Source organism: Ammodytes marinus (genome assembly GCF_949987685.1).
Source record: "Ammodytes marinus genome assembly, chromosome: 12".
NCBI classification, from domain to species: Eukaryota; Metazoa; Chordata; class Actinopteri; order Uranoscopiformes; family Ammodytidae; genus Ammodytes; species Ammodytes marinus.
In genome coordinates, this window is record NC_137216.1 from 14857235 (window position 1) to 14879224 (window position 21990).

At 43.8% G+C, this 21990-nt stretch overlaps 1 protein-coding gene across 1 annotated transcript in view; it reads right to left on the minus strand.

Moving 5' to 3' along the window:
* The window catches only part of abca12 (ATP-binding cassette, sub-family A (ABC1), member 12), an 87016-nt gene that overhangs the window by 6162 nt on the left and 58864 nt on the right, over positions 1 to 21990 (minus strand). The window contains exons 65-70 of the mRNA XM_080037758.1: positions 21681 to 21796; positions 17530 to 17689; positions 2326 to 2579; positions 1763 to 1967; positions 996 to 1105; positions 68 to 218 (exon numbers count right to left, since the gene is read on the minus strand). Of these exons, the coding sequence (XP_079893884.1) occupies positions 68 to 218; positions 996 to 1105; positions 1763 to 1967; positions 2326 to 2579; positions 17530 to 17689; positions 21681 to 21796 (996 nt within the window). The remainder of the gene's footprint in view (positions 1 to 67; positions 219 to 995; positions 1106 to 1762; positions 1968 to 2325; positions 2580 to 17529; positions 17690 to 21680; positions 21797 to 21990) is intronic.

Sequence of the window (21990 nt, forward strand, 5' to 3'; positions counted from 1 at the left end):
TTTGTGGATGGTGTTGTCGCTACCCGGAGCTTTGTGAAGCAGTGCACAGTCTGTTACTCTTCCTTACCCTGTCTATCTCCTTCTTTGAGATGCCTCGAACGCGAGCGTAGAAGTACAAGTGCTCCTCGCCAGTGAGCAGGTTGTCCAGTGCATCCACCTGGGGACAGTAGCCGATGTTGATTCCCTGGTTACGGCACTCCATGATGTCAACCAACCGCCTGGGGACAAAAACAAAAATACAAATAAAGACGTATTCTTTTAAACAGCATCCACCACATGGTGCAGGGCAGATGGACATGGTGTCCCATTGGCCCTGCTATCTGTTGTGTGCTGTGCTGGGAATTCCCAGCCAAACAGCTTATGCATAGGAATATATGAGATACAGGTAGAGGAAGATACAGCTGCTACTTGCTTAATCCCAAACCATTTAGGTGCAAATTGGAGCAAATGTGAGGCAATAACATCCCACATTTGTGGATATTTGTGTTATGCAAATGTATTCCAGCTCAGATTAATTAGACAGCAAAACTCTGGCACCTGTAAAAATGAAATGGGAGCTTTCTGTCTCATGATGGGTTTGCTTCTGTGTGCATAGTGATTTCCATAAATAATCTTCAGTTTGCAGGAATATATGTTAGGTAAACAAATATATCAGGAATGTGACACAAGAATAAACATAATATATGCAGCCTGCAGCCAGTGAACATGAGGGTTACTTCAACATCAAATTATTATTTATTTTTTTAAACTGAAAAATAAAGCCTGACACCTTAATGTGTTGGGTGTGCAGCTAAGATTTATTGAACATACATTTATTGTAAACTCTGCAGAAGAGATAGAAAAGGGATAGCAAGACCATCAATATTCCTACTCATAATCTAAAAAAGGCAATACAAGTTCATTCTCAAGTCTTAATGCCACCCTGAAGTTGATTTTATTCAAGATGGATTTAATGTGCTTAATAAAAACCTAATTGATAATGATGAGCAGCTTACCCATCCCAGTCCCTGATCTGTGCTGTTCCATCAGTGGGACTAACGTCTCCAGTCAGCATCTTAAAGGTGGTAGTTTTTCCTGCACCGTTCACTCCCAGCAGACCAAAGCACTGTGAACAAACACGTATTACTTAGTAATCCTGACATTTTACAGTACTTCAGAAATAATATAGTTTAAAAAAAAAGATTACATAGATGTAATGGCCAACATTCAGATCTCCAGACTGATGAAAACAAAGAAGTGACTGACCTTCCTACAGCTATCATGCTATCTGGCATATGATTATAAGTAATACTGGATGTAAACTTTGATTACAAACTACAAACAGTATATATACACACAAAATGAATACAAAGATCACATTCAGGTATTTTGACTGACCTCCACTGGATGAATGTAAAAGTGTTGCTATGTAACTAAGCCCTGAGCAGGACAGAGGGTTTTAGATTGTATATAAATAGATGCTTCATGTTCTTCTTACTGCAGCTAATCGTGCCTCCAAGTCTTAAAATGTGTTTCAGGTTCATTAAAACTCAATCGTGAACCATTGTGAGTTTCAAAAAACCAACAATGACTAAGTTAAATAACTCTTATAATACCACTGACTTTGTGATTATTTGGATAATTGCAATCATGTTGTTATCACAATGGGTTGATAATAGTTCATTATAACGCAATGCACCTTTTTCATTATCTCCATGGTTTAAGTTGTTTTATTTGGTAATAGTTGTTAATATTCCTACTATTGGTAAAGGCTTGGACTTACCTCTCCCGCGGGGATGCCCACAGAGAGGCTCTTTACAGCGGGGACCTTCTTCTTCAGGTGTTGATAGACCTTAGTGAGGTGATTGACCTGCAATACATCTGAGCTGGCTGCTCCGCTGGACACCCTGAGGTGCTCGGCCGCCACATCCTCATCCTCATGTTCATTGGTCTCCTGTGGTGTGGTGGTTATGCGGCAAATGAGATGCCTTCGAAAAGAAAAGGGATTTTTTTTTTACGGAGAGTAACTGACAGAAAGCTAATTATGTTTGGCTTTATTATCCCAAAAAAAAAGAATTTGATAATTATCTTTTGTCTTCGGTATGATTGAACATTGTGATTTTTTTTTTTTGATTTAAAAACATATTCAACCACTCATTTACATAACACTTTTTCGTTCATATTAATTTTTAAACTGCAGTGATCACCAAAAAAACACAACTTTTGGATCGTGAAATCTCAATACCAAATGCAGAATATCCTATGAATTGAATGTGTCGCACAGGAGTTGACCAGTATTGAAGGCATCATCATACTGTCTCTGGCTAGTGTTTTTTTCCCCCTCACCTGACTTTGCGTATGATGAACCTGTTGAGGAGGAGGCGCAGCGTGAAGAAGACCAGGCCTTGGATGAAGGAGGAGATGAACATCCAGCCCAGGGCGTCTGTGGAGAATGGGTCTCGATAGGCGTCGATGCCGTAGCCACTGAGGATCTGGACCTCTACGTTATTCCTGGTCAGCTGCATCAATCCGTTCCCAAAGCTGAACTGGGGGAAGATCAGGAAGGCTTGGCTCAGCTTCTTGAAGATATCCTGGGTGATCTGCAGGAGGGAAGGGGGCACAACAGAAGACCTTGAGAACAGGGAGGTGGGGACGCTTGGGTTACATTTTTTATGTTTGTTTAAAAAAGGCAGACTATGCACCACTTTAATGAACAAAATCAATTATAGAGTCACACAAAAATAATCCCTCTCAATGATCACTTCTGCCTCACTATAAAATGTGGTGGTGTGAAAACAGAAGACTAAGGTTTAAACTCCACCCAAGCTCCTCCCTGCTACTTCGCAGGGCCCAAAGCACAGAGCAGAAGTCTCTCCACTTCCTTGATTTAGCTTTGGTTAGTGTAGGATAAACAGTCTATGGAAAATAGGTCTGTGTACAAAAACAGGAAAGCAGAGCCAGTGTTTGAAAGTTGTGAAACTCTGTGCAGGCAGATATGGGGTCTGGGAGAGTAGCCAAGGACGGTTAAACTGTCCCGGCCACTGTGATAAGGGAATAACAGCTGTGTGCTATATCAAATATTGAGCTTATAATATGAGAGGTGGGAAGGAGTCGTGGCTCTTTTCCCGCACGTCCCCGAGGAGACTATCAACTCTGTCTGTTTCCTGCATGTAACCGAGAGCCTGCTAATATGTGAGTAATTGTTTGTCCTGTTAAGAGAAGTAATAAACTGACCATTTAGACCAAACACCGTTTCTCATAATTCATTTACCCACGACAGAATGGCGTCACGATAGAGGGAGGCATTGCTAAGTTTGACTATTTGTTTTAAAGTGGGAAAACCCCCCCCCACCCCGTTCCACCTTGAAGTAAAAGTCAAAAGCTTGGCCTTGTTTTTAACGAACTTTTGTGTGGGATATTTTGGGAAAAATAAAATACGGTGGATGTGTTAAATGGTCATATTATAATTTCTGAAGCTGTTTGAATGTTTTGGCTGTGTGTTTTTACCCTTGGCATGCCATTTTGATATTTTGATAAATGGAGTAGCAGCTGAAGTACAGTTAAAAAAAAAAAAAAATAAATAAATAAAGAATAATAATAATGGTTGCCCTGTACGATGAGGTCTCCCGGGATGAATGCGAGCACACAAAGGGTGTCTGGTTACGGCCTTTGTTCCCACGGTATTCATGTGCGTCTGGAATTTTATTCGCAGCTGGCTGGGTTTGAATAAGATTATTAGGAAAAAATGACATTCATTGCTCAAAAAGACGTTGCTATATTGAAAAAAGTGATTTCATAATTTCATATAGGCATGTGAAAACTGGTTTTGTTTGAAATAGCTTAAGAGATCTGATCAGTCTTTAGGCTTATTAAGTAAAACAAAATACAGAGTCAGAGACGCAGTTTTCCGACAGGATGGGTTTAATAAAATGTAACTAAGTAAAAAAATGAGATGATTAAACCTGTAAATAAGAGATAAAAGACAAAATAAGATAAAAATAGGTAATGTGCACGTAGTTTGAAATGGTTTGTTGTTTAAAAATGTGAGTTTTAAATGCGTATGATTTAAAGTGATGTGGCAGTAAACTGTGAATTAAAATGGCCCCTGCAAGGCTTGCCAAGGAAAATCTATAAATAATTGGAAATTACGAAACATGCAAGGTACAAGGGAACAGCTTGGTTTTCATTGAAGGTCAGTTTAGACCAGTGGGATATATTCACTAGAGCAAAGGTTGAAATTAGTAAAAATATATCACCAACAGGAGATTTGAGAAGAACAAAATCAATTGCAAGCCTGCCAAAACCCCAGAAAGGGTTGGACAAAAATACACAGTACGCTGCTGCCATCTGTAGGAGAAGTCTAAACGGTACACGTTAAGGAAAAATCCCAAAAATAATTACAGAAGCCCTTTACCACGTAGGATTAAGGAAAAAACTTAAGGTTTCCCCTGGTGGAAGTCTCAGTGATTACAGCTGCAGAGCGCCACCAAGGGAAAAAGATCGTGAATTACATTAGATAAGCACCCTTGATATTGAATTTTTAGAATAATTTTATTTTAGATCCCTTTTTAAAGTGCAGATTGAAAAGGAATGATTTATTATTTTCCTTTTAAAGGGTGTCTCTTTGTTCAATTTTGAATTTTTAAAAAAAAAAAATTGTGGGTTTGGAATTTTTAATTTTTAATTTTGAATTCCAAAACAAGTGGATTTTGAAAAAATGCACAAATGATTTAGAGAATTAAAATGTTGTAAGAAACCTCGACATAAGACATAATACCAAAAGGTGATAGAAAAAAACCAGGAGGTATGTGTTGCATGTTTTTTTTGTTTAAAGCTTGAATGATTGATTAATCATGGGAAAATGTATTAACATCAAAAGAATGTTAAAAGCAAAGTGCCTTTAGCTAAAGGAAATCACACACATAATAGATGATTATGAGTGTTTCACAGATGTGAACCAAGAAGCTAATGTTAAAAAGTAACGAATGTATTTCACCTTTAAGAAATAAAATAAAGGAATGTTTTAAAAACACATTACAATGAAATACGAAATAGGGCCATGCATACCACCTGAAGTTGCTTTCAAAGTGGAACTGTGTGTTGCTGAAAGAATAAAGCATGAATTGATGTAATAACGTTCACACATCGATTAATTGTTTTTGTTTTCTCTAAAAACATACAGTGCATGAATTTTTCTTTTATTTTCACTAAGGACTAAAAAGAAAAACCCCTAACCAGACCTTGTTTGAGTTTTGCATGTCAATAAAAGTACATTGATATACAGACCAAAAGAATATATACTAAATATTTCTTTTTTTTTTAATAGAAAAACGAAACAAGGAGGGTGAGTGAGAGCAGAAAAGACAGACTTCATCCTCCAGAGAATGAAGGGAAGTAAAATAATTACATACAAAAATAGCGCAAATACAGTACGCAAATCTACGCACTAAGTCAGAGATATGGCTTCTAAAATGAGTACACCGGCAGGATTAATGACGGCATTATACCCCTTACATGCCCACGAAATCCAGCTGTGTTGTTCAAAGTGGAATGAGCGGACAAAGGGCCACAACCCACAGTGGCCCAAAGATGGGACTTTTGATGCCAAAGCCTGCCAAGACATGGAGACATTGATAAGACACCATAAGGCCAAAGATACAAGTGACCACAGGGAAATGAGAAGGACCCAGGAAATGGCAGTATTGGACTTATTCAGGGCAGAAGGCCAGAAATTGAGAAAGTCCATAAAGGATGCAGAATTAAAGGCATCACAAAAAAAGAAAGCACCCGAGCCCCCAAATATTCAGCCCCTTTCCATGCTACCCCTGTTTTCTGTAGAAGGCAGATACGACATTGCGGATCAAGCGGATGATGAAGAGTATGAAGATGTGGATTTGGAAGAATATGAAGGCGACAAAGCCAAAGAAAATAAAGACGGCGGTGGAAAAGCGCTTTGTTGTACAAAAACTGCGTGTGCAAAAATGGACCCTCCTCACCTCCTAGCCAAAAAAGCCACTTATTCTAGTGAAGAAAAAGGAACACAAGCAACGGGTCCGCTCCAAGCAGGAACAGCATACAGCGACTATGTGACAAGCAGAATCAAATGGGGAGAGGGGAGGGGAACAGAAGACAACAGAAACGCTCTGCTGAGATCCCTTGGCAAAGAAAAGACGAGACCAGAATCTCGCCCAGGGTCAGCTGCAGCATACACAGCAAACCAACAAGAAAGGCGTCTAACGACCTCTTGTAGTGCAGACTGTCTGCTGTCACACAAAGGAACAAGGCAAAAATCCCATACCAGTATGCTTCCAATATTGGCAAAGGGAAATCGGATGAATTATACGCCCTGGGGCCATATGGATCTCCACGGATTGATCACACGATTACCAACAATGCAAGAAGGAGCTAACCAATGGATAACGGCTTTTGAAGATGAAACAGTGGCAAATATTCTGGCGGTAGGAGATGTAAAGCAATTATTAGCCAAAATACTGGGAAAATTAGACATGGAAGAGGTTCTGTTGGAAGCCGCGATGACAGAATTCATGGGAACTCAGGCAGGCGATGCGGAGTTATTCAATGCCTACAGAAACAACATCTGGGAGGCGCTAAGGCATCTCTACCCCAGCCGTGTAAATCCAGATACCATCGTCATTAAACCTTTAAAAGACGGAGAGGGGCCGAAACAATATGTCTACGAGGCAAAGAAGGACTGGATCAAGCAAACTGGAACAGATCCCGAAAGAGACGAGTTCCAACAATGTGCCTTAAGAAAAAGAATCATTGAAGGGCTGCCCCAACCAGTGCAGAGTAGGCTAAATGACACCGTTGCAATATTTAGCATGTCCTTTAAGGATTTTACAGCAAATATAGATCACCACGTAGCCAAACACAGGCTTCAGGTAGTAAACCAAAAAAATCAAGACGAAGAGGCGCTAAGAAAACTGACTCAGCATCAGATAGCCGGAGCTAAAAAGCAAATGCAGGTTTTAGCGACCGAGACGGTACAGCCAGCAAGGGAGCAGGCCAAGGAAAGACCTACAGACAAAACGCAAACCCCTGCAGTAATAGCCTACTTGCCGTCAGGACAGTTCTACGTTAACACAAACCAAGGTGGAGGATCCCCATGGACGGGCAAACAACCATACCAGAATACCGGAAGAGGCCAGGGCCAGTATGGTGATCCAAGGATGAGAACCATAGAGTGCTGGAACTGTGGAAAACGTGGACATATGAGTCGGGCCTGCAGGTCACCAAGAAACCGGCAAAGTTACAGAGGAAACAACTATCGTGGGGGCCAGAGCTATAGTTCAAATCAGGAAAGAGAACTAACCTACCCACAGTCCGGCGAAGAAGGGCCAGCCAATCCCTGGCAGGGCCCCCCAACAGGGTTTTAGAGAGGCCTACAGAAGCCTGGAGGCGAGTGTCCTGTTAGAACCATCCAACAAACAGACACTGAACCAATATTAAAGGTTCAAGTAGCAGGGAAAAGCATAAAAATGCTGGCAGATAGCGGAGCTGCATATACATGCCTTAAGTCCTCAGATGCTACACACCTCCAAAGGTCCGGACAGTTTGTCAGAACAATAGGTTTCTGTGGGAAAAAACAACTCATCCCATTATCCGAGCCCGTAGGGCTAACATTTAAAAATAAAACCATATCCCTTCCAATTTTAATATCAGATCAAACTCCGCTTAATCTAATGGGAAGGGATGGTCTTTGTAAATTAAAATGTGCCATATTATGCACCGCAGATGGAATCATAGTTGATTTCATAGAAACTGAAACCCATATGATGTTAATCAAAGAGGAAAATGAAAAAATTGTCTACTGGCTCGCAGAGTTCTCAAAGGAATTCATGGAACAAGCTTTGAAATGGGAAAGATTCATTCTTGCAAATCTACCAGACGCAAAGATACCTGCGTGTCCAGCACATTGCACACTGGAATTCTTTAAAGATAAAACAAAAGCAGAACCAGAAAAATGGCTACAGAAGCAGCCAGAGAAGACACAGATAACCTCTGCGTCCATAATAGTAGGAAAACAAGGAGCTGCAATGGTTGTAGATATGTCTGAGTATCTAGAGGAGGTGCACAAAATAAAACACGGCCCTCCACATGTCACATTGTGTGTAGCTGAGGGCTATGAAGCAAAACATCTAGGCCCAATGATCCTCGAATCAAAGTCAAAGCGCTATAAGGCCACTGAAAACACAGAAGTGTGGTTAAGTGAGGACCACAACTACATCAAAATAATGATCTCAGCAACAACCATGGCAAGGCCCCAAGTCATCCGACTGCATGAAAGTGAGCAGTGCGCCATGAAAGCAAAAGATTGTTATCAAGAAATGATAAAACAAGTCCCATCAAACCTGTGGTCACAGAGCGACACAGATGTTGGCTTAATCAAATCCGCCCAGCCCGTGGAAGTCAAACTAAAACCAGGATGCAGACCACCGTGGAAAGAACAATATCCACTGAAGCCAGAGGCAGAAGAGGGAATAGCAAAAACCATCAGAGATCTTCTCTCAAGAGGCATATTGGAAATTGAGCCAAACCCAGTGGGAAACACCCCCATACTGCCGGTGTTAAAAGCAGACAAAGAGCGTTATAGACTGGTCCATGATTTGCGTGCTGTAAATGACGTTATCAAAGATATAGAGTCAGAAGTGCCCAACCCCCATACAATACTGTCAAATATTCCCAAAGATGCAGCCTTTTTTACAAAAATTGATTTAACTGCAGCATTCTTTTCAGTCCCCCTGAGTGTCTCATCTAGGGGGCTGTTTGCGTTTCAGTACAGAGGACAGTCGTATAGATATACAAGACTGCCCATGGGACTGAAATTGAGTCCACACATTTTTAACAAGGTTTTAAAAGAAGATCTATCAGATCTTGCAGGAAAAATTACCAGCACGGTGCTGTGTTATGTAGATGACATCGCTATAGCAAGTGGCTCCTTAGAGGAATGTCACAGGGACTCAGTAACCTTGTTAAAAATGTTGGAAAGAAAAGGCCACAAGGTCGCTTTGAAAAAACTCTCATATTGTTGCACCCAGATTGAATATTTGGGGAGAGTTATAAGTCAGGGGAAAAAACAGATCTCCCCCGCGCATTTGGAAGGAATTGCAAAGGCACCGAAACCAAGAACAGTTCGGGAAATGCTCATGTTTTTGGGTTTAACAGGGTACAGTTCGGATTGGGTGGACGGGTACTCGTTAATAGTAACACCACTGAGAGAAATGGTAAGGGAACAGGGGGCAGGAAATTTAAGCGAATACATTAAGTGGACTCCAACAGCGGAAGAAGCCTTTGTAGAAATTAAAACGGTACTGCAACAGGCCCCTGCTTTGACCCTACCAAATTATGAAAAGGGTTTTGAACTATACGTCTCAAGCCGCGGAGGGCACGCATGTGGAATACTCACGCAAAAAACCGGGATAGGGACTAGAGGACAGCCGATAGCATACTACTCGATCGGGTTGAGCAGCGTAGAGCTGGGTTTCCCAGAATGTTACCAAAATTTAGCAGCAGCATCTTTAATGTATGCAAAAGCATCGGCGTTGACCATGGGATACCCTATTGAGATAATAGCTCATCACAAACTCGTAAACCTGCTGGAAAAAGGTAAATTTGTTTTAACTCCGCAGCGTATGGGAGAATATTATAGGTTGTTGGAATACCCAGACGTAACAATATCCACGTGTAAGGTAAAAAACCCGGCTGACCTCCTCCCCCTCCCCACAGACGGTGAGCCACATAACTGCGAAACCGAGTCAGAAAATTACACAAAAATAAGACAAGATTTAAGCGCGTTTCCGCTACAGGACCCGGATATGGTTCTGTTTGTAGACGGTTCGTGCTATAGAGACGGTGAAAGCCTCAAGGCAGGCTATGCGGTAGTAGAATACAATAACAACCAATACAGAACGCTGGAAGCTCCACAATGTAAACAACCGTGTTCCGCTCAACTAGCAGAGCTAACAGCGCTAACTAGAGCATGCGAACTGTCAGCGGGCAAAGCAGTAAATATTTACACCGATAGCGCATATGCATTGGGCGTTGCACATTTGTTTTCTGCAGCATGGAAAGGAAGAGGGTTTAAGAAAACAGATGGCTCCCCCATACAACATCACGCACAAATCGTGGCCCTATTGGAGGCTGTTATGAAACCATCTCGGCTGGCAATTGTTAAATGCGCAGCTCATAAGAGTAATGATTCTTTTATCACACGCGGAAACAATGCTGCAGACCTAGCAGCAAAAAAGGCGGCAACACTTAACCCTGAAGCAATAATGATAAATCACGAAGTTGAGCTAGAAGATTTAATTACAACAAAAGATCTAGCCCGGCTGCAGGGTGAGGCCACAAGCGGTGAAAAACAGCAGTGGGAGCTAAGAGGGGCATGTAAAGATAAAACAGGGCTATGGAGAAATCATGCAGGCCTGTTAGTGGCCCCCAGCAGCCTAATACCATTATTGGTAGCAGATGCACACGGTTTAGCCCACGTAGGGAAAGACGAAATGCACAGAAAAATATCTACAGAGTGGAATTTTTGGTCTCCAAATACCCGACAGGAAATTGCAGCGTACACAAGAAAATGCATTGTGTGTTTAAAAACAAATGTCAGACCGGGAATAACCACACACCCAGGGGGCACCCCACTCCCCAGAGGGGGCCCCATGTCACACCTAGAGATAGATTATTGTGACATGTTAACACCGGTAAAAGGTAAACGATATTTGTTAGTAGTCGTCTGTAGATACTCAAGATGGATTGAAGCCGTCCCCTGTAAAAACAAAGGAGCAGAAAATGTCGCAAATTTTTTGTGTAGGGAGGTAATACCCAGATTTGGAATCCCAGACATTATAAGCTCAGACAATGGACGAGAATTTGTTGATAAAACTGTAAGATGCATTCTGCAAAAACTAGGCATAAAACAGCGCTTAGGGTGCGTATACCGACCTCAGTCGCAAGGTTTGGTGGAACGAATGAACGGAGTCTTGAAGAGCAAAATTCTCAAGATAAGCATGACTACAGGCTTAAATTGGGTTGATGCGCTACCGTTAGCATTAATGGCGCACCGCACGAGCGCGCACAGACGGTTAAAGTTAACTCCGCATGAGATATTGACGGGAAGACCTTTCCACACACCGTTATACCGAGTAGGCGCAAAAGGTCCCTCATTGGACCTGCTATCAGGAGACATAAAAGCATATGTTAAACACATGACATCAATGCAAAATATTATGCACTCTCATCTGTTGTCTTTTCAGAAGAAAAGAGAGGAGGAGAAGGAGACCGAAGCCCTAATCAAACCCGGAGATCTGGTGTTTGTAAAAGTATATCGGAGAAAGTGGAACGGGCCAAGAAGGGAAGGCCCTTACTCTGTCGTCAGAGCCACCTCAACAGCAGTGCAGGTCCTGGGTGACCCCATCTGGCATCACCTGAACAATTGTGTAAAAGCACCCCAGGAGGATGAAAAAACTGGGAAGGATGGGGAGGAAGGAAACGAAGACCCAAATTCCATCAGAGCATTACGAAGGCTCAACCAGAATGAGAGCTCTGGTGGACCTGCTGTGTTTCGCGTTCCTGATCAGTGTGACAACGACCCAGGGGAACCCTGCACACAAGCACAGTTCCCGCAACTCATATACACAAGATAGACAAAGGGCGGAGGAAGGCTGGGCCCAAGTGGTGGCCAGCAACATGCCAGAGAGACCGGCGTGGGAAGAAGTGGTTTGGAGCCAGGGAAACAACCTATACATCGGAACCCACTGGATCATAGAGTGGAAAGAAGCACCCAACGAGACAGTGAGAGGAGTAATGAGGTGCAACGGACCAGCCTGCTCAATGAACAACGGAGTGTGGCAGGAAGCCATAGAGGAAGAAAAGGGGAAAACGCGAGTCAGGGCACAGCCCCACAGAAAGGGAGGGCCGGCTGGCGCAGTGACCCTGCAACTCCTCCCAGGCAAAGGAAAGGTAAAGCAGAAGAGAAGCATCAAAGACAGCTATGCAAATGCCATACTAAAATGTGTGGCAGAAATGATGGCATCGTTCTTGCCCTGGCAGAAATACCACAACCAATGTGTGTTTGACGTAGCATGGAGCAGAAGGACCGGAATCAGCATCGTGGAACCAAGTAGCAACTGGAAAATGGTGTCCCCTCCAGATTCAATATGCATAGACTTAATCAATGGACAAGGTAGACGTGTCCTCCTGCACGTAGAAGTGGCGTGCTGGAAGGGCATGTGCTACGCAGATCACCGAGCCCTAGAGGGAGAAGTCGCCGGCAGAAAGAACCCCGAATGGGAAGGAAAAATCAAGGCGGTAGGGCGGTGGAACAAAGAAACTTGTTCCCTAGTCCAGGAGACCACCGATCAAGCCGAAATAAAGGAACAGAGGCCAACATACGAGATAGCAGCAGAACTAGAAACGTCCATAGAGCCATCAATGGAAAAGCGCATGGAACTCTGCTCACTGGCGCTCTGGGTAGCTGCTGCAAAATTCCAGCCGGAAACCTTCCTAACCTTTGAAGTTACAACCGCGGTCAGCATCGTAGGACAAAATGTAACATGGACAATAAAAATCAAGGGAGGACAGGGAATTACAGCAGTGGCAGTCGCCAGGAGAGGTCTCTGCTCGGTCATAGAAGAAACAAGCCTTGTACTGACCGCTGTACTGGCATGTGTAATTAACATGTGTTCCCTCGTAAAAGAGGGGCAACATTGGATAAGGCGAGCAGATCTAGAGGCGCTGGAAATGACTGGAGCAGGTATGATGATCAATAACGAGCCAGCCAATAAGATTCAGCTCAGAGCCCTTTACAAGGAGCCTACACGCTATCGTCCCTCCATAGATGGAGACCCGGAAGGGTCCATCATTATAGAAGACTGTATCATGGCCCTGCTCGTGCTAGCCATGGAAGTGCAGCCTACAAGCAACTTCTGTAGGGTCCAGGGAACTGTTCGCAAGAGCACAGATGAAGACTGGAACCGAGTTAATATTCAAGTCCCATCAGGATCGGGATACTGGCACATTGACGCTACCATACAAAGGGCAGAATGTCTACCAGACGATGATACTCCGGAAAAAGTGTACACGGTCATGATGGAGCTCGAGTGCTACCAGAAAAGATGCATGATGGATAGGCCATTCATGCAATGGATGGACCCAGAAAAGGCTCGCCGGTTCTGGCCCAGACCCGCGGAAAAACCACAGGGGCAGCCACCCAAGGGGCAGGGGTGCGAAGTTATATTCCCGCCATCTCCCTTTAGTGAGCCTAGTAAAGAGGTTATATTACAACCTTTTCCCTCTAGTGAGGCTAGTAAGGAAGTTATACTTTCACCATCCCCCCTTAGTGGATCTAGCGAAGAATATATATTCCCACTATCCCCTGTACGAGGACCTGGTGAAGCAGCTTTCCCAAACAACATCAGGTTTGTTAGATCTCTGACTAACGAGGCAGACTCCCAAACAAAGGTGTCTCTGGTCCCAGGACCAAGAAGCTCTGAGGAGTTCGCAATGTCAGTAAAACAAGGTGCAAATGTGCTCTGCCAAATAGAAAAGGAAAAGGGCCAGGAGGCCAGAGACATTGGAATTGAACAATGTAAAATTGAAGTGCACATAAAACCAATGCACTTTTGCACCTCTGTCCAGTTCTCTGCAAAGTGGGACATGTCAGAAGAATATCATCTGGAGGTAAGAAGAGCACCTTCAACTCCAAGAGCCATGGTATGGCCGCTAACAACAAACACCAGACCAAGGTGTCAAGGTGCACAGCTGTTTCAAGGACCGTGGGACGGAACAACCCCCACATGGCAGGAAACTGAAGACATGGAAATATGGGAAGGTGAGCTACCAGCCTGGACGTGGATGGATGAAATGACGGAAAACGCAGTTGTCATTACAGGAAGAGTGGAAGACAGACCCCCTGAATTAAGGAGATGTGGAATTACCTGGACAAAAACAGGTACGGCCAACAAGTGGGGGGCAGCCACATGTCATCTGAGTATTGCAAAAACAGAAGACAAATTGCAAGTAAAAATGACACCCCAAGAGAAAGGCGATATGACATACTACGCAAGGCTGGAAGCATACATGGGCCAACGGGGACAAACAGGCTGGGCAGAACCCACCTACCTAGTCAGAGTAAGAATGAGCAGACGACAAGACGACGCAGGACAAGACGACGCAGGACAAGACGACGCAGGACAAGACGACGCGGGACAAGACGACGTCAGAATACAGCAGGCAGGGATAGGGGCAGTGGGATCGTTCGAGATCCTGCCCTCCCCACTGAAAAGACGACAACAACCAACCCCAGCACCTGACATTATCCGGCTAACAACAGGCGCCCCCCGGCAGGAGCCGGGATGGGGAGACGCCTTCTGGACAGTAGGAAATCAGCTGGGAGAATTCATACAAGGAGTGTGGGCTTCACCAAACAAAACCAGTGTCAGTCAGCCAATGGAGACAACCAGTGGAGAATATGAGATGACCAGTGAAGAAGAGAAAGACTGGCTCCATGAAAGGGCAAAAAACAATGACTGGTACAGATGGGTACAGTACACCAGCCACCAACGCCAATTATCCAACTGCTACTTCTGCTCTCAGGCTAGATGGGGTAGGTTATATGTTGTAAACACCAAATTTAGTTGGAAGAGCTGTGAGGAAGAGATGCAGTTGTGGGAGGTAAATGGGAGGACATCCGAGTGGGAGGCTAATTCGCGACCATGGTGCAAAGCCGAGTGTCTTATGTTTTTCGCGTCAACATCATATCTGTACGTGGCCGGTTATTCAGCTAACGGAAAGACGGCCATGTGGCAGGAATGTCGCGACTTAGACATTAGAGTAAGTCCCATCCGACGCTCAATTGGGGTACCAAAAGGGGAAAAATTACGTACTATGGGCACCTTTGAATGTTTCACTAGAACGGGAGGAGTTGATGTGGGCGAGCTCTCAAAGGGCCAGTGCACATCAATCTGGAACGTCGATAGGGAGTGCCGAAAACCAGGGTCTTGGCTTGCAGTTCAGGTCAAAGGAAGGGCAATAGATCCCCAGCCCCAGGCGTGTCCTTATCATAACCAGAACGAGGCGATTAGGGACCAATTTTGGTATTGCGGCCGTGAGCTACTGGCAGTGTTGCCCCCCGATTGGTCAGGTACGTGCGCTAGAGTCCAGGCTATAATGGAAATGGTTGTTATCCCAGCAGCAGATCTGGATAGGAAAACGGTAGACAAACGCATCCAACATAGGCAGCGAAGGGACTTTGCCCCTGACCCGGTTGTGTGGCTGGACAGTATAGGCCAGCCAAGGGGAGTTCCTGATGAGTTCAAGGCCAGAAATGAGATTCTCTCTGGGTTTGAATCCATCCTTCCCTGGATCACAGTAAATAAAAATACCGAATGGATCAATTATATTTACTACAATCAACAGAGTTTCATAAATTACACAGACCAGGCCCTCACGGCACTGGGTGAGCAGTTGTCTGCCACCAGTGCCATGACATGGCAGAACAGGCAAGCATTAGACTATTTGCTGGCCGCGAGCGGCGGAGTGTGTGCTATTATCGGCGAAAGATGTTGCTCATATATTCCGGGCCATACCGAACCAACCGGGGCGTTCACAAAAGCAATGAAACGCTTAGGGGCCCTGAGAACTGAGGTAACCACCAATGCAGGGTTCGGCAAAGATTCATTCACCTGGTTTGACACCCAATTCGGTGGGTGGCGGGCAACAGTGACATACATTGGCATTGTGTCAGTCTGCTGCCTGGTGCTGGGTGGTCTGGTGTGCTGCTGTTGTATACCCATCATGAGATCAGTGGTGGTGAAGGGAGTGACAAGTCAGATGACCGTCCACAAGCCTGTGGACCACGACTTGTATCCCACTCCAGACTGGAATCGGCAGTCTCTAGGAAACACCAGAGTGGAAACACCAGGAACTGGAGACCTGACAACAATGGAAGAGGAGTATATCGCCCTAGCTGAAAGGGTGTGAACGTTCTACCAAGTCACTCATCTGAAAAAATAGAAGAGGAAAAAAGAAGGCAGTAAGAGACAACGGCCCCAAACAACACCAGTCAAAAAGAAACCCCCCCAAAAAAAAAAAAAGAGACAACGGCCCCAAACAACACCTGTCAAAAAGCAAGAAGGAAAGGCCAACCGGTCAACAGAGACTCAGAAATGCCAAGAGCAGTGATTGGATCCAGAGGAGGAAGGCAGAAAACGGTGGTATGTCTAGAAAGTTGGATCAGTGACTGCAGGAGCCGCACGTGAGTAGATTGGCCAAATAAGTGGCTGGAGTCTGACTAAGAACAAAGGAAAATGGGACTGTTAAAATTGGACTGAGGGGGGGAGAAAGAGGAGGAGGGGAATGTCTGTAAAACATCAGTATTGCACAGTATTTGACATCAGAAGATTGTGTAAGCTCTGCTAAAAAAAAAAAAAAAAAAAAAGATTGAGTGGAAAAGTTAATACTTGGAGAACAAGATATATTGTGTGTTTTGGCCGGCATTTGAATAAGCAGGGAAGTGTGGCTTATAATTATAGAAGTGGGGGCTACACCATATTACTGTAACCTGACCACTAGGATGTAGAATTTGCATAATTGCTAAAGTTAAAGCCGGATTCATTTTATGCTTAAAGTGTGTGAGTTGATAATGTGTTGTGATAGACAGAGAGGCCAAAGACGCTAAAACAACATTGGTTATTGCCTCATGGGGGTCTCATAAAGATCCGGTTTAAAATCTGAAAAGAACCAGTATGTCTGTCATAGCAGCATAATCATTATATAATCACAGTGTGTATTACCAGGGCTGCTACTAATAGCGCTGGTAAGATGTGTTTCCAGTATAATCCTTTTGCAGTGAGATAAAGACAAAAAAATTGTTTAAAAAATTTAATGGTTAAAGATTTTAACTTGAAATGTTTGGCTCACATAACATCGGTTGTTTGCAGGAGTAGGTACTCCTGAGAGGAGGATATGTAGGATAAACAGTCTATGGAAAATAGGTCTGTGTACAAAAACAGGAAAGCAGAGCCAGTGTTTGAAAGTTGTGAAACTCTGTGCAGGCAGATATGGGGTCTGGGAGAGTAGCCAAGGACGGTTAAACTGTCCCGGCCACTGTGATAAGGGAATAACAGCTGTGTGCTATATCAAATATTGAGCTTATAATATGAGAGGTGGGAAGGAGTCGTGGCTCTTTTCCCGCACGTCCCCGAGGAGACTATCAACTCTGTCTGTTTCCTGCATGTAACCGAGAGCCTGCTAATATGTGAGTAATTGTTTGTCCTGTTAAGAGAAGTAATAAACTGACCATTTAGACCAAACACCGTTTCTCATAATTCATTTACCCACGACATTAGCTCAGTGGCTAACACACTGATATGTACTGTATGTCTAACTGGAAAGTGGTGTCCTCTCTCCCCTCCTTCGAATGTCGGTGCCTGCTGCTCGCGCGGCATTTTTAATGAGAATGTTGCATAGTCGACTCGACCTTTAATTACTTCTACTCAGACACTCAAGACTCAGGCACTTTATGCTGACCTCAGGGTTGTGTGATATTTGGCCCAGGAAGTACAGGATGGAGGTGGACATGATGGTGTTGATGCTGAGGAAGAGGTTGATGCACACATAGGTGATGAAGGCCATCTCTGCATCCCTGAAGACGCCCGATAACAGATACATCCAGGGGAACGAAGAAAACCTGAGGGAAATTGACAATGACAGGATCACTTTAAACCCAGCAGCACAAATGTACAAATAACTCCACACATACACCTTAAAAGAGCCGTGCTGTGCTCGGGCAGGGATGGTTCGAAAATGCATAAAACGCACAAAGACAAACACAAAGAAGTGTATTTTGGAATATGTATACAGTCCTGCAAATGTATGCTCCTGTATATATCCTACAATGGCATTTTTTTAAGTGGTGGAGCAAGGCCTTTAATAGACTAAGTAGGGCAGCTGTGAGCCTGATGAAAAAAGGCACCAAAGAAATACTGAATAGGGCTGAAGGAAAAATACCACACTGAGAGGAGGGTAAACATTCAGTCATGAAGCCTGAAGAGAGGAAGATAAATTACTTCTCACTTTATTCCCCTGGTGGCAGAACATCCTTTTCCTTCCCCCCCCCCCTTCTGTTCACTATTCTCTCACACAATCTGCTTGTTCATTTGATTGGGCTGTCTGGGTAGGCGAGAAAGAGAGAGAGAGAAGAGGAAGACAAACGGTAGTGTGGGAAGAGAAAAAGAACGACAGAAACAGATAGAGCCAGACAGAGACAAAGCATCTGCGTGCCATGCTCTCTCTCTCAAAAAAAAGAAGGTGCTTGGTAGGCAAGACTGTGAATGCCAAAAACCACGACAAGGAACAGAAGCAAGAAGGCTGCAGACCAGACCAGGTGGGTGCTGCCAGACAGATGGAGAGCAGTGATTATTCATTGCTTGGGAGGGAGACATCTGTCTGATAAATGAGAGGCGGAGTGCTGACTTGGCCTCCGAAGATCTAGGGCTCAGGACGAGCCACCTGCGACAGTAACAGGAAACAGAGAGACTATAAAAGCTTCAGCTACAGTTGGGGAATGATGTAAGTAATGTCAGCAATCCAGATGCGGGGAAAACATGGCACACCGACGGGTTTTAACATTGTTCCAATAATCTAAATCTCATTGTCAGATTGACAAACTGTAAGCCCTGTAGCGCTCCCTCCCTCCATCTTTCTCTTTACCATCTTTGGCGTAAATATGATAAACATGTTGGTGGTAATTTTTCTATCATCCTTTCAGCCTTACCAACCATCTGTCTTTGCAAGAAAAGTCTGAAATATTGAGCTGTGTTAGCGTTTGAAGAAGCCCAGCCGCCTTATGCTCAGTGCTGTAAATCCAGCCTGTTGGCACACAAAGTAACAAGCAGTGGAGGCTAGAAAAATACAGGGTGTTTTAGAGGACATGCTTTTGAAAATGTAGCAACCTTTAATTGATTAAAATATTTTGCAAGAAACCCATGGACAGACTGAGGTCTGGGGCCTGTTTCAGGTAGCTGGTTTTGAGGCAACCCAGAGTTTGTTCGCTCTGAGTTGGTGGAAACTCTGGGTTTTCCGTTTCAGGTAGCAGGTTCAGTGCAACCGAGAGTCAGTTACTGCGGCAACATACGCCGTGGGTCTAACCTGCTGGATAGGTGGTTAGACCTACCCGAGTTTGTTTTCACTTTACGCCGCAGCTCCGACTGAAGAAAGAGTGTCACTGTCACACGCGTCCCTGTACAGTTTGAAGCAAAATCACTCTATAGAAATCTCCATCGGGATGTTTTTATCATTTCCTGATGATTTTACGTTTGACCAATCATTTATCTGATCAGTAGCCTTGTTCTCAGCCCTCGGTCCGTTCATATAGGCGGCCACCTTACACATCGTGACATGCTCTACATTCAGATTAATAAACCTATTTGTAGCCTATTGTATGTTTTTTAACGTCTGTGCCACTGAACAGATTTATGTCAGGTGGATTCATGTAACGCTGCGGCTGCACGCGATCGTTGTAGTTCACTTGTGCGATCCTAAAGTCACAGACAAGCCTCGTTAAATAGCCTAATATGAATATAAAAATGATATAATAATTTAAACTGTGATCACTTGAGGAAAATGGATCTGGTAATAAATCAATCAGGCTCTTCAATGGAAACTGTCACCTAATGTGTCTTGACTAGTGGTGGGCCGATAACGGCGTTAACGTGCTGCGTTAACGCCAGACTCTTATCGGCGATAAAAAAAATATCGCCGTTAATCTCTTGTTCCTCTTATTTTAGCGCGGATATATACCTGGCCGAATTGCACTGTAGTGCACGAGTCAGAACGAGTCCGACTTCGCACCTGTGTAGCCTACCACATCAAACGTAACGTGCTGACATGGATGCAGCTAGGAAGCCGCCGGGTTTGCTTCAGGGAAAATTTATTTTTAAGAAGCTTCCCAATGGAAACCTCGACAAGACCAAGGTTGTTTGCACCTTGTGCAATGCGGAATTGGTTTACTGTAGGAGTTCTAACAGTCTGTGCTCTCGGAAGCGGCCGGGGCATGCGTGTGTGCAATGGGAGAGCTTTGTGTGGAGAGAAAAAAAAGAGGCAAGGGAAATCGCCAAAGCCAATGCATAGCCTCGACTCATTAAAGGTTGAAAATCACTGAATTACACAACATGTAGGCTAGCCTATGGCTTAAGGCTATGGAAATCATTATGGAAACAATATTTTTTTTTATCAGTGATAGCTCAGCTGATCTCGTTGCTATAGAGACCACGTCCGTCCGCTTTGTTTGACAACTGACAGAGCTGCCAAGTCTCACCCTTTTGGCCGTGAGACACACTCATATCAACCAGCTCACACTCTCACACGCTAGCCTACAACTCAAATTTCTCACGCGGAGAAGTTAACCCCCAAAATAACGATTGTTTTGCGGGACTTTTATTTTGACAGTCTTATATTGAAAAGCTAACGGACATGAGTTCCGTGACATCCTCTTTCTGCACGCAAGTTAACTTGATGCATTAGGTGTGCACCTGCACAGGAGATGAGCCCCTGGTCTGATGCGCCACCTGGCTTGAGAAACACGTTCTCAAAGACTTACTTTGAGTCATTATTTAGGGAGCACACACATATTATGAATGAATTCAAATGAGACATTTTAATCTAGATTAATCTAGATTAATTCCAAAATTAATCTAGATTAATCTAGATTAAAAAAATTAATCTATGCCCACCTCTAGTCTTGACGTTAATGTATTTCACTCCCCATTTAAAAGAAGCGACAGTCTGTTCTGTTTACTGCACAGTAGGCTTTAGGCACTGTCAGCAATGCTGTGCCGCGCCATCTTTATTACTTTACAGCTGATATGCGTAACTTTTTAAAATAGACTATGGCTTCTCATACGGAAGCGAAATGATTATCTTGACAAAAAATGTTTGCTCTGTTTTTTTTCTGAATTGCCGAGGAGATTAGATCAGAGTTATGAGACAATATCCCGTTAATTCTTCTCCATAGGCTACCATAAGCTCATTCGTTAATATTTCTAACTCTAGTGGGAGGAGCGGAGATTCCTTTTTTTCTTTTTTGAGAAGTGGGAGGATCAATCATTTGTTTCTTCTGTTTCCATGGTGAATCATGTTATCAGCGATCCATTGACGATGGCTTTTATGCACACGCTCCACCCAGAGTGAACACGCTCAGAGTTGATAAACCCAACGCTGATCCACTGTTCTGAAACCGAAAACCCAGAGTTGCTTATCAACCCTGCGCTCTGAGTTTACCAACTCAGAGCGCAGGGTTAAACCCAGAGTATGTAAAACCAGCTACCTGAAACAGGCCCCAGGTCATTCAAATGATCAAACAAAAAACCTCAAACTGTTTGGCCATGAATTATTATTTTTTTAAAGAAAAACTACTGTTTACGACAATGTTGGGTTTCAGCCATCAGCTCTTACAGTTCTGATTACATTTTACTCCACAATGCAGTTGTCTTGATATGGTACATGACACTATTAATTAAAACATGCCCAAATCATTGTTAGATCACGTACATACAAACAAAACAAACCAAATGACCAAACTGCCCGCCACTGTTTCAGTAGTCTGTGTGAATCCACCGCCCTAATATCCCTGTCAACAGCTTGTAAAGATTTTGCAGATGTTATGAGGACCAATGACTCACCCAAAGAGCACCAGAAGCAGGGTGACAGCACCCAGATTTTGCCGATCTGCAAACGCTGGAATCTGGAAGGCTGCTACCACTGCCACAGTCAAGGCCACGGGGATCAGATACATGATCTGTGTAGTGAAAGAGTTGAGACATCAAGCAGCAACAACAATTAGTAATTTTTGTTTTGATTAATAAAGAAGCAACGTATTCACAATAAGAAATATTTTGTGCTATCAATAAATTAACAATTTACTAATTAAATCTGGGGTCAGCTTTCCATATGCTAACACATGATACAATGTTGACACATGACGGATCGACT